The sequence below is a fragment of the Lissotriton vulgaris genome, chromosome 1_2 (genome assembly GCF_964263255.1).
Source record: "Lissotriton vulgaris chromosome 1_2, aLisVul1.2, whole genome shotgun sequence".
NCBI classification, from domain to species: Eukaryota; Metazoa; Chordata; class Amphibia; order Caudata; family Salamandridae; genus Lissotriton; species Lissotriton vulgaris.
The window spans coordinates 343,871,043-343,885,514 of record NC_141686.1 but is presented as its reverse complement, the minus strand read 5'-3'; the positions used below and the strand labels follow the sequence as shown (position 1 = coordinate 343,885,514).

The window sequence follows — 14,472 nt, the reverse complement described above, 5'->3', positions numbered from 1 at the left end:
CGGTGGCGTGTCTGTGGACCGAGCGGGTGTTCAGCAGGATGCATTTCAGGTGGTCGGAATCGGAGCTGTGTTTGGAGGGGGAGGATTTGGCATGGGTCCTGATGCAGGCGAAATTGCAGGAGTGGCAAGCGAAAGGTCCGTGGGTGTGTCCTGGGGTAGCTACGCAGAATTGTGGCTTGCGGCCGGGGTTGAGGGCAAGGAGAGTAGCGGCGGCATAAGTAATGCGGGTGGAATGGCTTTTGCGGGGGCCAGGGGGTCTGGCGCTGGGCGCGGTCCAGGCGCGGACGGGCGTAGACGGGCTTACCTTTGGCGCACCTTCGGCGCGCATGGGGCGCGACCGCTGGGCGTGAACGCTCCGCGCGGAACCATCTGTCATATGTGGATAGTGGAGGGGTGGAGGGGCTAGGGAGGAGCAGCTGGGAGGCGGGCTCGTGGTGGAGGGGACGGGCTCCTATGAACAACAACAACAAGATGGCTGGAAAAGCGAAACCGGGACAGATAACCGGGTAACGCTGTCGGCAGGCTACACACTAATGCACTTTGGCAGGCAAAGTAAATTAATACTAATACAGCCCTAGTAAGTAAATATGGAGGCAATTTTATTAAAATAAGCAAATTAAAGCCAGGCAAAGCGATCGGCAAAAAACAACAAAAGCTGAAGATCGAGCGTGATACTCGCTGGGAGGTAATGCGAGCAGCGCAGGCAGCACAATTTAATTTCTGTAGTTGATTAAATCAGCAGCGTAACGATACCCAGGTGGGACCAGGGGATGTGTGGAGCGTCCGCTTCCGAAGGAGTCAGGGCGGAGCAAACTGTATTGTTAAATGAAACACACAGGAACCTTATTTTAGGGAGAATGAAGTCCCGCATGAACCAAGAAGAGGTAGACTAAGGGTTCCTGCCTCTAAGGCGTCGGCAGTGCAGAGACTCGTAATAATTATCATTTTATTTGAGCATGGTCCTGAGAGATCGACTCTCCTTCCAAAACGTACAGCCCTCCATCAGTGCTAGCAGGAACGTCCTGCTCGGGTTTATGCATATTTGCGGAAAGACCAGGATGCCATGAGCTCAGGTGCAAGCAAAGGAAATCACCAATTTGACTGTTGTTGGGCTGCTAATATACAGTAATTTACAGGATCAACTGGCCCCTCACAACCCTGGTCCCCGTGCCACTGCACCTGCTGCACCAATGGTAAAGCGCACAGAAGCATGAAGAGTCACCAAGCACCAGCAGGAGAGTGTGATGAATGGACCAAGAACAGCAGGAGCATCTGCCGTCCGCTGGGAAAACACAAACATGGACTTCAAACAAAATATTATCTCCAAGCCTAAGACTGAAAGAGACATCTGCAATCAAGAGGAGCACAAATAAATGAATGCTTGCAGTGATTCATTTGTTAAAAAAAAACCTTTGCCGGTGCTCATGCCACCGCTGTTGCTGCACACGTGCAAAGCGGGCGCTGCACCATTAGTTTAGAGCCCTATTGGCTAGTTCTCCTGCTGGGGGAGTAAATCATTAGGGGCCACTTGTACGAAGCATTTTTGCAGTCGGAAACGTCCAACCACAAAAATGCTTTTACAAATGTACCTAATACAAACTGTGATTCAGTAACACGCTACCTACTTGCAATTAGTGTTTGCGATTTGGTATTTAAATGGGGCGTGTTTACGGCATTTCTTCCAATTACGGAATCTGAATGGGCTGTATGAAAGTTTTGCGACCGAATGAAGGTTAAGTTTTACTGACTCCCTGAAGGAGGTGGTAACCCATTTGCAAATAGGTACGGGTCCTTTGAAGAAAGGAAAACAAATATTTTTAAGAGCAGGCGGCTGTCCCTCGGACCCCACTGTCTACTCTTAAAAAATTCAACGAAAAAGCTTCTTTTTTTTCTTTTTAAATGCATCCCATTATCCTTAAAGAAAAACAGGCTGCATTAAAAAAAAATAAACAGACTGCTTTATTAAAACCCAATCATAGACATTGTGACCAGCTGACCTCAGCAGGCTGCCATCTCTGTGATGGCTGTGATTCCTAATGGGTCTCAAATTGTGACCTACCACACTAATATGCATGTGGTAGGTCTATTTGAATGTCGTTAGCAATCGCTAATGAAACTCAAAAGAGTTTCATACATTAGGAATTACAATTTCCAAATTGCGACTCAGAGAATCGCAAATAGGAAATCGGTATTCCTGATGCTAGTACATCCTGCCCTAAGTCTGGTTTTATTTTGCATTCTTCGAATGAGGAAAGCAAAACAGAACTGGGATGAAAAAAGACATTTAAAAAAAATCAGTCTGGACACAGTACTTACTCCTTACAGGAGGTAAAACAAGTTATATCTGGCGGCACTCATAGATAAGGGGCTGCTCAGTGGGTTTGCTGCTTTGTAGTTGGTTGCGGAAGCACTCTTCACTACCGAAGCCTGAGCACTCTAGAGCTTACTGAGCGACACAAAAATAAATGTGAGCCCTATAGGAGGGGATCTTAAATGCACAGAATGCTGACTCGAACCCATTGCAATGCAAGATACAGCAGGATTTATTGAGGAAAAGAGGTCTACATACATCTGCAATAACTACAGTTAAACTACTAACTCTCAAACATATGTGATAAAAGGTATGATGGGAAGGGAAAAGAGCCATGTTTCTTTTTGCAGCTCCAACGGTGATCACGCACCAAAAAGAGCAAGCAGCACCTGGGCTGAAGACGGAAGCAAGTCCGTTCCGAGAGGCGAGTAGGGACTTTGGCATCTAAGAATAGGGGGCTGTGCTGAGAGCCCTAGCTGTGAGCTAAAAGTTGTTGTGACGTGTAAGTAGTAGTTTAGTGTGTGTTTTGTAAGACGGTGTGAAAGCGTTGCGGCTGTGCCCTCATGTAATGGCGTGAGTGAGGTGGTAAATGAATCCTATATTTGGTTGGTACAATAGAATCAACTAGCAGTGAGAAAGACTCAGAACATTTATAAAGAAATAACACAAGGATGTGATTGGTTACCGATCATATCTCCTTACATTCTTGTACGGCTGCTCGCAATCACGCTTCACAGGTGACCAGAACTGCAATTACAGAGCCCAGGTCTAGGATGGGAAAATTACTCATCTTAATGATGCTGCCTCACTGGGGGCACATAGGACTTGGCATGCTTGCGGCAGGGTCAGAAATGACTTCTATAAATAAATTTAGCACAGGCGTACCATTATGCACGGAGTGCTTGCCTTTTGAACACTTTTAGCTGGGACTTAAACATCAGTATGCCGCACATAATGCCCTTAAATACCGAACAATGCTAATTAGTGCATGGACTTTTAAAATAAATTAATCTGCAGGGTGCGGATCATGCCCGGACAGCCACTGCTGCCTGTAAAGCCCTGCAGCCTCTCTCAGAAACTAGTGCAGCAAACAGCATGCAAAGAAGAAAGATGCTGCACAACTTGTGACCCTCGGCAATCCGATACACTGCAGTTTAAGAGGCACGCTGCAACGTTCTCCTCTCTTCCACCGTGGTATGTTGCTAGGCCCAAGATCTGCTCTCTGTGCTCCTTCACGCAAGAGATCTTTTTTTCCACGCTGCTCGATTTTTAAAAGCAAGAGCTGCAATGGTGCCTCAGTGATGTGTATGCGCTTCGCAACGGAGTTTGCGCACTCAGGGTTATTACACTAAATGCACGCTCCCTACAGGGAACACTGGCCATTAGGCATTTTGACTATAAGCCCTCGCTAAATTACAACATTCCCGTAAAACTTACTTTGGGGTAAGCAGGACATAAGATTGTTACAGTGAAAATGGATCCATCTTGTTTGTATTAATTCGTGTTGTAGAAACGTTGTTTTGAGTGAAGTTCCTGGCATAAACTGTGCAGTGCTAGGGTTCAGTTTAGTGTGTATTATTTGGTGCCGTTGCATATGTGCCTTTCGAGTAAAGCTCTTCTCACACACAGTGCAGTGATTAGGCCTCTCCCTGGAGTGTAAACTTCGGGGCCGTAGAAGATGCGCCTTACCAGTAAAGCTCTTCCCACACACTGAGCAGTGATAAGGCCTCTTTCGTGTGTGCGCACTTTGATGCCATACATGGCCTTTCTTTCTAAGAAAAGCGCTTGGAAGACACTTTGCAGTGATAAGGTTTCTCTCCTGTGTGTTTGGTGTTACGAGACTTGACTTTTGATTTAAGCTTTTTTCGCACACAGTGCAGTGACAAGGCTTCTCTCATGTGTGTACGCTTTGATGCCATACAAGGTATCCCTGATAAACGAGGCGCTTGGAACACTTAATGCACAGATAAGGCCTCTCTCCTGTGTGAGTTCTTTGATGCAGTACAAGGTTTCTCTTCTGTGAAAGGGTTTTGGAACACACAGTGTAGTGATACGGCCTCTCTCCAGTGTGTACCATTTGATGCTTTACAAGGGTCGCCTTACAAGAAAAGCGCTTTGAACACACAGTGCAATCAATGATAAGGTTTCTCCCCTGTGTGTTTTCTTTGGTGCTGAACAAGTTTTGCCCTTTGACTGAAGCTCTTCTCACACATGGTGCAGTGATAAGGCTTTTCTCCTGTGTGTGTGCGTTGATGCGCACGGAGAATATGCTTTTGAGCGAAGCTCTTGGCACATACAGTGCAGTGATAAGGCCGCTCTCCTGTGTGAGTTCTTTGATGCAGTACAAGGTATGCCTTCTGAGAAAAGGTTTTGGAACACACAGTGCAATGAGGAAGTCCCTCTCTTGTGTGTACACTTTGATGCCGTACAAGGGTCCCCTTACAAGAAAAGCGCTTTGAACACACAGTGCAGTGATAAGGTTTCTCCCCTGTGTGTTTTCTTTGGTGCTGTAGTAGATTTTCATTTTGAATGAAGCTCTTCTCACACATGGTGCAACGATAAGGCCGCTCTCCTGTGTGAGTTCTTTGATGCAGTACAAGGTTTCTCTTCCGTGAAAAGTTTTTGAAACACGCAGTGCAATGATGAAGTCTCTCTCCTGTGTGTATGCTTTGATGCCGTACAAGGGTCCCCTTACAAGAAAAGCGCTTTGAACACACAGTGCAGTGATAAGGTTTGTCCCCTGTGTGTTTTCTTTGGTGCTGTAGTAGATTTTCCTTTTGAATGAAGCTCTTCTCACACATGGTGCAGCGATAAGGTCTCTCTCCGGTGTGTATTAGTTGGTGCGTTCGTAGATTTCCCTTATGATTGAAGCTCTTCTCACACAAGGTGCAGCGAAAAGGCTTTTCTCCTGTGTGTATGCGTTGATGCTGAAGAAGAATTTTCTTTTGAGTGAAGCTCTTTGCACATACAGAGCATTGATGAGGCCTCTCTCCTGTGTTTACGCTTTGATGAGACCTCTCTCCTGTGTGTACGCTTTGATGAGGCCTCTCTCCTGTGTGTACACTTTGATGAGGCCTCGCTCCTGTGTGTACGCTTTGATGAGGCCTCTCTCCCGTGTGTACACTTTGATGAGGCCTCTCTCCTGTGTGTACGCTTTGATGAGGCCTCTCTCCTGTGTGTACGCGTTGATGCCGTACAAGGCTGTTCTTATGAACAAAGCGCTTGGAACACACTGTACAGTGATGAGGCCTCTCTCCAGTGTGTGTTCTTTGATGCTGTAAAAAAGTTGCCTTTTGAGTGAAACACTTTTTACACGTTCCGCAGGGATATGGCCTGAGGCTGGTGTGTCCTTTTTTGTGCCTCACAAGAAGTGTCTCTGTGAGAAGTTGGCCTGGTATATAATGCTCACTAGTTCTAGTGATCACTTTGTACCATGCCAAGCAACCCTTATGATGATGGTTGTAATTCAACCTTGTAGACCAGTTATCCTATTGGTAACGTGGACAAAGCAGTCTTAGGCTAAACTCTGAAAGGCATGTGAAGCCAGCTGTTATACCATACACAACCCCCTTGAATACCAAATGAAAGGGACACCACACAGATATATATTGAAAATATATATTGATTTATTAACTATTAAAATCCCCTGGACTCTTTATGAGCACAGAAGCACAAGCGTTAAATCACAAGACAGTTTAAAATACACAAAAGTTGCACAATATGGATGAGCCCTAGGGGCCACCTAAACCATATACTAAATAAGTGGTATAAGAGATACCTAAAGGAAAGTGAAGAGGCCTAGGGCCTTGGGAATCGCTGGAGCTATTCGAGACTGGAGTTAACTAAGTCGGGAAAGGCCCACGGGACTCGGGTGCAGTGTTCAAAGTGCACGCACTTCTCAATACAAAGTCTATGGTGCGTAAAAAGCACAAAGTTAGAAAGTTAGGAACCTTCCGAGTGACCTACGGAGCTGAAACTTAAAACACAGGCCCTTGGGATGTGTACCAGTGCAGGAGCACCGGCGGAGCTGAGTTACCTCACCCACAGGAAGCGGGTGCACAGGGTCGAAGATGTGTCGGGTTTCGTCACGCTGGTCGATGGTGCTTGGAGCTGAAGATGCTGCAGGCGGCTCGATGAGAAGAGTTCCGGTGGATCCAAGGGTGGATCTGAAGAGTTGAAGACCTGAAAGCAGAGGGGACAGTGTTCAAAGTCACTAGCCAGTGACTACCGTGGAACCAGATTGGAACCAGGCGATGTCGGGTGCAAACAGGCGTTGTCGGGTAGCTTCTTTCTGCAGCCACGTGGATACCCGGGGTCGAGGACGTCCAGGAGTCGGTCACGAGCTGTCCCACGTAGGCTTCTCGCTGTTGGCGGTGTCGGCGACCTGATCGGAGCAAACAGGCCTTGGCAAATGCAAGCCACGCAGAAGTTGAAAGATGCTGTTCACTCGGACCAGCAAGGTCAGAGCGGGTGCTCCTTTTCACAGGAGCTTGGGTAGGTCTGGAGCAACCAGACCTGCTGTTTAAATCTTCGGGTTCGTCGCCAAGTTGGCCGCTGGCCGCGTGGCTAGTGGCCGGGATGGCGCGTCGAGTGGCACAATGCAAAAGGGCCCCACGCAGATCGTGGAGATGCTGGAGGGCTGATCTTCGGTGCAAGGGCTGCTCGGTGGTGGGGGTTCTCAATCCCCAAAGCACAACGTCGAGGATGCCTCAGAAGCTGCGCAGTCAGCTTTTCGGGTGTCTTTCAAGAGGTCCGGTCCCACGTCACTCGGTGCCTCCACGGGTCCCTTCTTTGCAGGGACTGTGGATCGGGCTCTGAGAGGTCTGGGAATCTGGTTCTTGTCGGGCTCTGGGCTCGGGCTCCGGCGGGAGGCGGCGGCAAAGCAGACGTCGAGTTGCTGGTTGGTACCTGTGTTCACAGGGTGGTCACTCCTTGGCCACAAGGGAGATTCTTCTTCAGTCTTCTGTGCAGCAGAATGTCGAAGTCCAGTCTTCTTCTTAGTTTAAGTTGATTTCGGGATGATCTGCTGTGCAATGGCACTGCTCCCCCTCTTATTCCAATCTAGGGGGTGGATCACCTACTAGGTCCCTCCTCTGGGAGGAACCAGGAAGGGGGGCGGTTACACCCCCTTTCCTTTGTCCAGCTCCGCGCCAGGACTGGGGCTGGAAGGCCCCAGAACCGGTTTGGGCTGGCCTATGCACGGGGACACCTTGTGTGCCCCGGGCATGTCTGATTCTATTCAGCCCTGTCCTACCCAATACACAAAATCCTGTCTGGGGTGGTGCTCGCACCTCCCAAGGCAGGAAACCCTTTGTCCAGGCCACCATCTGCCGAGTTTCGGTCAGCAGCAGGAGGCCAGACTTGTGTCTGTGGTGGCAGCGTCCATTTTGTGAAGCTGAGGCTCTGTTTAACTTTAACCGGGGTTAAGGCTACGCACATGTCGTGTCCCTCTAGAAGGGTGGAATGCTATCCCCGTCGCCAGAATTGGCGAGGGGATAGTATTCCAATTCGTATGACACCTTACTCGACATGTTTTGATAAAGCCAAACCAAAGTTAGCATTTAACCGCGAGGATTATAATGCACTTAAGAGTATATGGTATGGCAATATCCCGGACCAGCTTAGGGAGTTGTTCCCGACAGCTGCAGACAGGCTCAGCTCATGCCAGAGCACCATCTCACATATTTCCAAGCACTCTGCCTCCAGGATTGATGAGGCCTTCCATAGGAGTGGCTGATAGGAACATATGTGTCCAGTTTAGGGTTAGGCACAGACATACTGTACCTAAGTAAGAGGTGGTTACACCGACTTACCCCAGCTGAGTGATCAGCCAGTTGTGTCAAATATGGAGGCCAGGCCAGGGGTGGCACAATACATGCTGCAGCCCCTGGCAGGCCTTGGCTACACCTATGCCCTGGGTACCTATGGTACACTGTTACAGGGGCCTATAAGGTGAACCAATTCCAATTGTGTTATGCACCTAAGGTACATGGAGTCCATTTTAAGGAGAGAGCAATCAGCCTGGGGCCCTGAATAGCAGGATCTCAGGCCAACTAAGTCAAAAACCAGCTAAACACCAGGCAAAAAGTTTGGGGGTAACCATAGTCAGATATCCACCTTCCTACATAACCCCCCCCCAAACGAAAGGAGATAAGGCTATCCTTGACCAGGTAAGCCTATATTGCCTAAGTGGCCATATAAGGAAGTACCAGCTCTGGCTTGGTAACCCCCTGTCTCATGGTCCACTAAGCAATCCCTCACCCTAAGGGTATCTGAGGGTCTCCACCATAGGGAATCTCTACCTGTGGTGTGTCTTTGCAAAGTCAAAGGCTGGTGTTGGGATGGAGTACTGAAGTGAGTCTCCTCTGTAGGGCTCAGCTTCCTCCAATCACTCTCCACCATGTGTGCCTTTCTTTCTTTGACTGAGTTGCACTGTGCTCTCAGGGTCAACCTCTGGCTACCTAAAGCTGGAGGCTGAGTCCCTCTGTTTGGCTTACTGGAGGGACAGTTCAGGTTTGGGCCCTTAGGGTCCCAGGTTTGGCTGTGCCCAACAATATCCATCTGGGGGAGGTCCCTAACTACTTTTAAGGGGGATCCCTCAGGAGTTTTTAAAGTTTGCACCTCACTAGGGCTACTAGTTTCGGTGCCCCTAATCTGTTGATGGGGGTGCTTTATTTGACAGGGGGCCCTTTGGGTCTCACTGTCCTTCTTGTCCTCTGCAGCCCTGGGCTGAGTAAGGCAAAGTAGAGAGGGGCAGGTTACCTGCTCCAGACTGGGTCCCACCTGAGAAGGGTCCACTGGCATCAGAGGCTCTGTTAGGCCAGGCCTAACAACCTCTGGGACAGTTCCTTCATCAGGGGTAAGATCAGTTCCCTGAGGAGGCTGATCCTTTCCTAAAGTCTGGTGGGAGGGAGATTTCTCTTCCTCCTCAATGCTCTCTGTTTGGGTGGAGTGATCCATCATTTCAGGCTTCACTACCCATGTATCAGTTTGAGTTTGGGCTGTGGCCATCACAGCCCCACCAACCTTTTCAGGAGGAGACTCAGTTTGGGTATGGGCTGTTACTAGTACAGCCCTGCTACTCTTTCCAGGAGGGAAGTTATCTAAAGATGGGGCTGAGGTTTGCTCAGCCCTCCCAACCTTTTCAGGAAGGACATCTTGAATTGGGGCTGTAGCCATTACAGCCCCACTAACCTTTCCATGGAGATGTACCATTCTAGAATGGGTTTGCTGTTCAACCTCAGCCCAGGCTGAGATTTCCAAATCATTACCCAGTAGGCAATCTACAGGCAAGTTTGCTGACACTGCCACTCTCTTTGGGCCAGTGACACCTCCCCAGCTAAGATTGACTACTGCCATGGGATGATTGGTTTCTATGCCATCAATGTTTGTCACCTGATATCTGGCATCAGGTAAAAGTTGCCTTGAGGGGACTAGACATTCAGCCACCATGGTGATGCTAGCCCCTGTGTCTCTGAAGGCCTCAACTTTCAAGCCATTGATGAGGGGCTCCTGTCTATACTTGCTCAAAGTGTTTGGGCAAGCAGTGAAATTGGCAAACCCCATGCCAGTCTCATAGACAAGAGTATCTGAGTTAGGGGACCTGGATAGGCCAGAGTCCACCTGTCCTCCAAAAGTAAACCCACCCAAATTCTTGGGGGTGCTCCCACCACCTGGGGGACCACTGCTAACAGTGACAGGAGGTGTTGGAGCCTTACCTGGAGGTATATTCTCCTTATTGCCATTCTTGGGACAACAGCTATCTGTTTTGTAATGCCCCACCTGTTTACAGGTATGACAATAAGGCTTTTTCTGGGATGTAGAAGTGTCTTGGGACCCACCCCCATTCTTGGAGTTTTGGGGCCCTGGGGAAGTCTTTTCCTTACTTTTATCCCCACCCTTCTCTTGAGGCTTGGTAGTCTCTTTCTTTTGGTCACCACCCTGGTTCTTAGGCCTGATCCTGGTTCTGACCCATTTGTCTGCCCTCCTACCCAATTCTTGTGGGGAGGTCAGATCAGAGTCAACCAGGTGCTGATGTAGAAGCTGATTTTGACAATTACTTAAGATTTGCTCTCTCATAATTAAATTATACAATCCTGTATAGTCAGTAACCTTACTTCCCAGCAACCAGCCCTCCAGAGCCTTAGTGGCACACTCAACAAATTCAGACCAGTCCTGAGTCTGTGTCTTCTGGGTGTCTCTGAACATTAACCTGTACTGTTCAGTGGTTAAGCCTAACCCATCAATCAGAGCACTCTTCAGGACCAGGTAGTTTCTAGAATCCCCATCACTAACTGTGAGGAGTCTGTCTCGGCCTCTACCTTCAAAGGAGAGCCACAAGATTGCTGCCCACTGCTCCTGAGGGATCTGCTGTACTCTGCAGGCTCTCTCCATTGCAGTAATCCATTTATGGATATCATCCCCAGCTTTGTAGGGGGGCACAATCTTACTCAGGTTTCTTGTATCAAAAGACCTGTCTTTATCCTTCTGGATAGTGCTGCCACCAGTGGATCCTAATCCACTCTCTCTAGGCTGTCTTGCTCTAGCAAGTTTCTCCTTAGCCAGGGCAACCTCTAACTCTTGCCTCTGGATCCTAAGCTCAGCCTCTCTCATCTTGGCCTCATGTTCCCTTCTCTGAGGGCTAGTCATCTCCTTTCTGGAGTGACCATGAGAGCCTCTAGAGACATGGGAGGTATTGGATTCACCTGAGTGATGCCTTCTCCTCCTATGGCCCTGGTTAAGTCCACCTGGGGGTCTGAATGGGTTGTTACCTGATTCATTCCCAAGTTGACTTAAGTTAGCCTGGTTCAGTCTACTGACCAGCACCTGACTATCTCTGTCATCATCTGACTCACTGCTTTCCACCTCCTCCTCCTCTTCTTCTTCCTCTTCCTCTACATCTACTTGAGGAGCTCCAGTGGTGGAGGCTTCCTCATCTACTAGGATGATAGGGGCAGGGGGGTCTACAGTGTCATCCTCTGAAGGATGGCCTCCTTCAGCATTCCCTGTGGGGTTTGCTTTAGAGGTCTTTAGAGCTTCAGACTGATCCAAGAGCTCTCTTAGGTGGTCTGCAGTAGGGGTAGGCCCTGTCTTCAGACCCCTTAAGACACAAAGCTGTCTTAATTCCTTAAAGGGAAAAATAGCAAACTGGGATGGTGCCCTTGGAGGGTCACTCTCAACAGGAGTAAGTCCACTGGACCCCTCTGTTCCAGACATTGCTCTAGTGTGGGTGGATGTGTTGCAATCTACCTACACTGGTGTTTACCTACTAAACCTATCTAGTAGTTGTAGCTAGGGTGTGCTACTCCCTTTGCTCTACAACAACTAAGTTCAGTAGAACTTAAGTATACTAGTCTTGTTTTATATGTACCTAGCAGGTACCTGTATGATCTTTCAAATGATAATCTCAAAGATTGTAATGGTAAAACAACAGCAAGCTCAGATCCCAATCCGCTGCTCACCAATGTGAGAAGTTGGCCTGGTATATAATGCTCACTAGTTCTAGTGATCACTTTGTACCATGCCAAGCAACCCTTATGATGATGGTTGTAATTCAACCTTGTAGACCAGTTATCCTATTGGTAACGTGGACAAAGCAGTCTTAGGCTAAACTCTGAAAGGCATGTGAAGCCAGCTGTTATACCATACACAACCCCCTTGAATACCAAATGAAAGGGACACCACACAGATATATATTGAAAATATATATTGATTTATTAACTATTAAAATCCCCTGGACTCTTTATGAGCACAGAAGCACAAGCGTTAAATCACAAGACAGTTTAAAATACACAAAAGTTGCACAATATGGATGAGCCCTAGGGGCCACCTAAACCATATACTAAATAAGTGGTATAAGAGATACCTAAAGGAAAGTGAAGAGGCCTAGGGCCTTGGGAATCGCTGGAGCTATTCGAGACTGGAGTTAACTAAGTCGGGAAAGGCCCACGGGACTCGGGTGCAGTGTTCAAAGTGCACGCACTTCTCAATACAAAGTCTATGGTGCGTAAAAAGCACAAAGTTAGAAAGTTAGGAACCTTCCGAGTGACCTACGGAGCTGAAACTTAAAACACAGGCCCTTGGGATGTGTACCAGTGCAGGAGCACCGGCGGAGCTGAGTTACCTCACCCACAGGAAGCGGGTGCACAGGGTCGAAGATGTGTCGGGTTTCGTCACGCTGGTCGATGGTGCTTGGAGCTGAAGATGCTGCAGGCGGCTCGATGAGAAGAGTTCCGGTGGATCCAAGGGTGGATCTGAAGAGTTGAAGACCTGAAAGCAGAGGGGACAGTGTTCAAAGTCACTAGCCAGTGACTACCGTGGAACCAGATTGGAACCAGGCGATGTCGGGTGCAAACAGGCGTTGTCGGGTAGCTTCTTTCTGCAGCCACGTGGATACCCGGGGTCGAGGACGTCCAGGAGTCGGTCACGAGCTGTCCCACGTAGGCTTCTCGCTGTTGGCGGTGTCGGCGACCTGATCGGAGCAAACAGGCCTTGGCAAATGCAAGCCACGCAGAAGTTGAAAGATGCTGTTCACTCGGACCAGCAAGGTCAGAGCGGGTGCTCCTTTTCACAGGAGCTTGGGTAGGTCTGGAGCAACCAGACCTGCTGTTTAAATCTTCGGGTTCGTCGCCAAGTTGGCCGCTGGCCGCGTGGCTAGTGGCCGGGATGGCGCGTCGAGTGGCACAATGCAAAAGGGCCCCACGCAGATCGTGGAGATGCTGGAGGGCTGATCTTCGGTGCAAGGGCTGCTCGGTGGTGGGGGTTCTCAATCCCCAAAGCACAACGTCGAGGATGCCTCAGAAGCTGCGCAGTCAGCTTTTCGGGTGTCTTTCAAGAGGTCCGGTCCCACGTCACTCGGTGCCTCCACGGGTCCCTTCTTTGCAGGGACTGTGGATCGGGCTCTGAGAGGTCTGGGAATCTGGTTCTTGTCGGGCTCTGGGCTCGGGCTCCGGCGGGAGGCGGCGGCAAAGCAGACGTCGAGTTGCTGGTTGGTACCTGTGTTCACAGGGTGGTCACTCCTTGGCCACAAGGGAGATTCTTCTTCAGTCTTCTGTGCAGCAGAATGTCGAAGTCCAGTCTTCTTCTTAGTTTAAGTTGATTTCGGGATGATCTGCTGTGCAATGGCACTGCTCCCCCTCTTATTCCAATCTAGGGGGTGGATCACCTACTAGGTCCCTCCTCTGGGAGGAACCAGGAAGGGGGGCGGTTACACCCCCTTTCCTTTGTCCAGCTCCGCGCCAGGACTGGGGCTGGAAGGCCCCAGAACCGGTTTGGGCTGGCCTATGCACGGGGACACCTTGTGTGCCCCGGGCATGTCTGATTCTATTCAGCCCTGTCCTACCCAATACACAAAATCCTGTCTGGGGTGGTGCTCGCACCTCCCAAGGCAGGAAACCCTTTGTCCAGGCCACCATCTGCCGAGTTTCGGTCAGCAGCAGGAGGCCAGACTTGTGTCTGTGGTGGCAGCGTCCATTTTGTGAAGCTGAGGCTCTGTTTAACTTTAACCGGGGTTAAGGCTACGCACATGTCGTGTCCCTCTAGAAGGGTGGAATGCTATCCCCGTCGCCAGAATTGGCGAGGGGATAGTATTCCAATTCGTATGACACCTTACTCGACATGTTTTGATAAAGCCAAACCAAAGTTAGCATTTAACCGCGAGGATTATAATGCACTTAAGAGTATATGGTATGGCAATATCCCGGACCAGCTTAGGGAGTTGTTCCCGACAGCTGCAGACAGGCTCAGCTCATGCCAGAGCACCATCTCACATATTTCCAAGCACTCTGCCTCCAGGATTGATGAGGCCTTCCATAGGAGTGGCTGATAGGAACATATGTGTCCAGTTTAGGGTTAGGCACAGACATACTGTACCTAAGTAAGAGGTGGTTACACCGACTTACCCCAGCTGAGTGATCAGCCAGTTGTGTCAAATATGGAGGCCAGGCCAGGGGTGGCACAATACATGCTGCAGCCCCTGGCAGGCCTTGGCTACACCTATGCCCTGGGTACCTATGGTACACTGTTACAGGGGCCTATAAGGTGAACCAATTCCAATTGTGTTATGCACCTAAGGTACATGGAGTCCATTTTAAGGAGAGAGCAATCAGCCTGGGGCCCTGAATAGCAGGATCTCAGGCCAACTAAGTCAAAAACCAGCTAAA

The 14,472-nt window shown here is 49.3% G+C and overlaps 1 protein-coding gene across 1 annotated transcript in view; it reads right to left on the bottom strand.

The window, feature by feature from the left end:
• Positions 1–2,525: 2,525 nt before the first annotated feature.
• Positions 2,526–14,472, bottom strand: part of LOC147736731 (uncharacterized) — a 94,844-nt gene continuing 82,897 nt past the window's right edge. The window contains 2 exon segments of the mRNA XM_086952685.1: positions 2,526–4,448; positions 4,450–5,687. Of these exon segments, the coding sequence (XP_086808811.1) occupies positions 4,206–4,448; positions 4,450–5,687 (1,481 nt within the window). The 3' untranslated portion in view covers positions 2,526–4,205.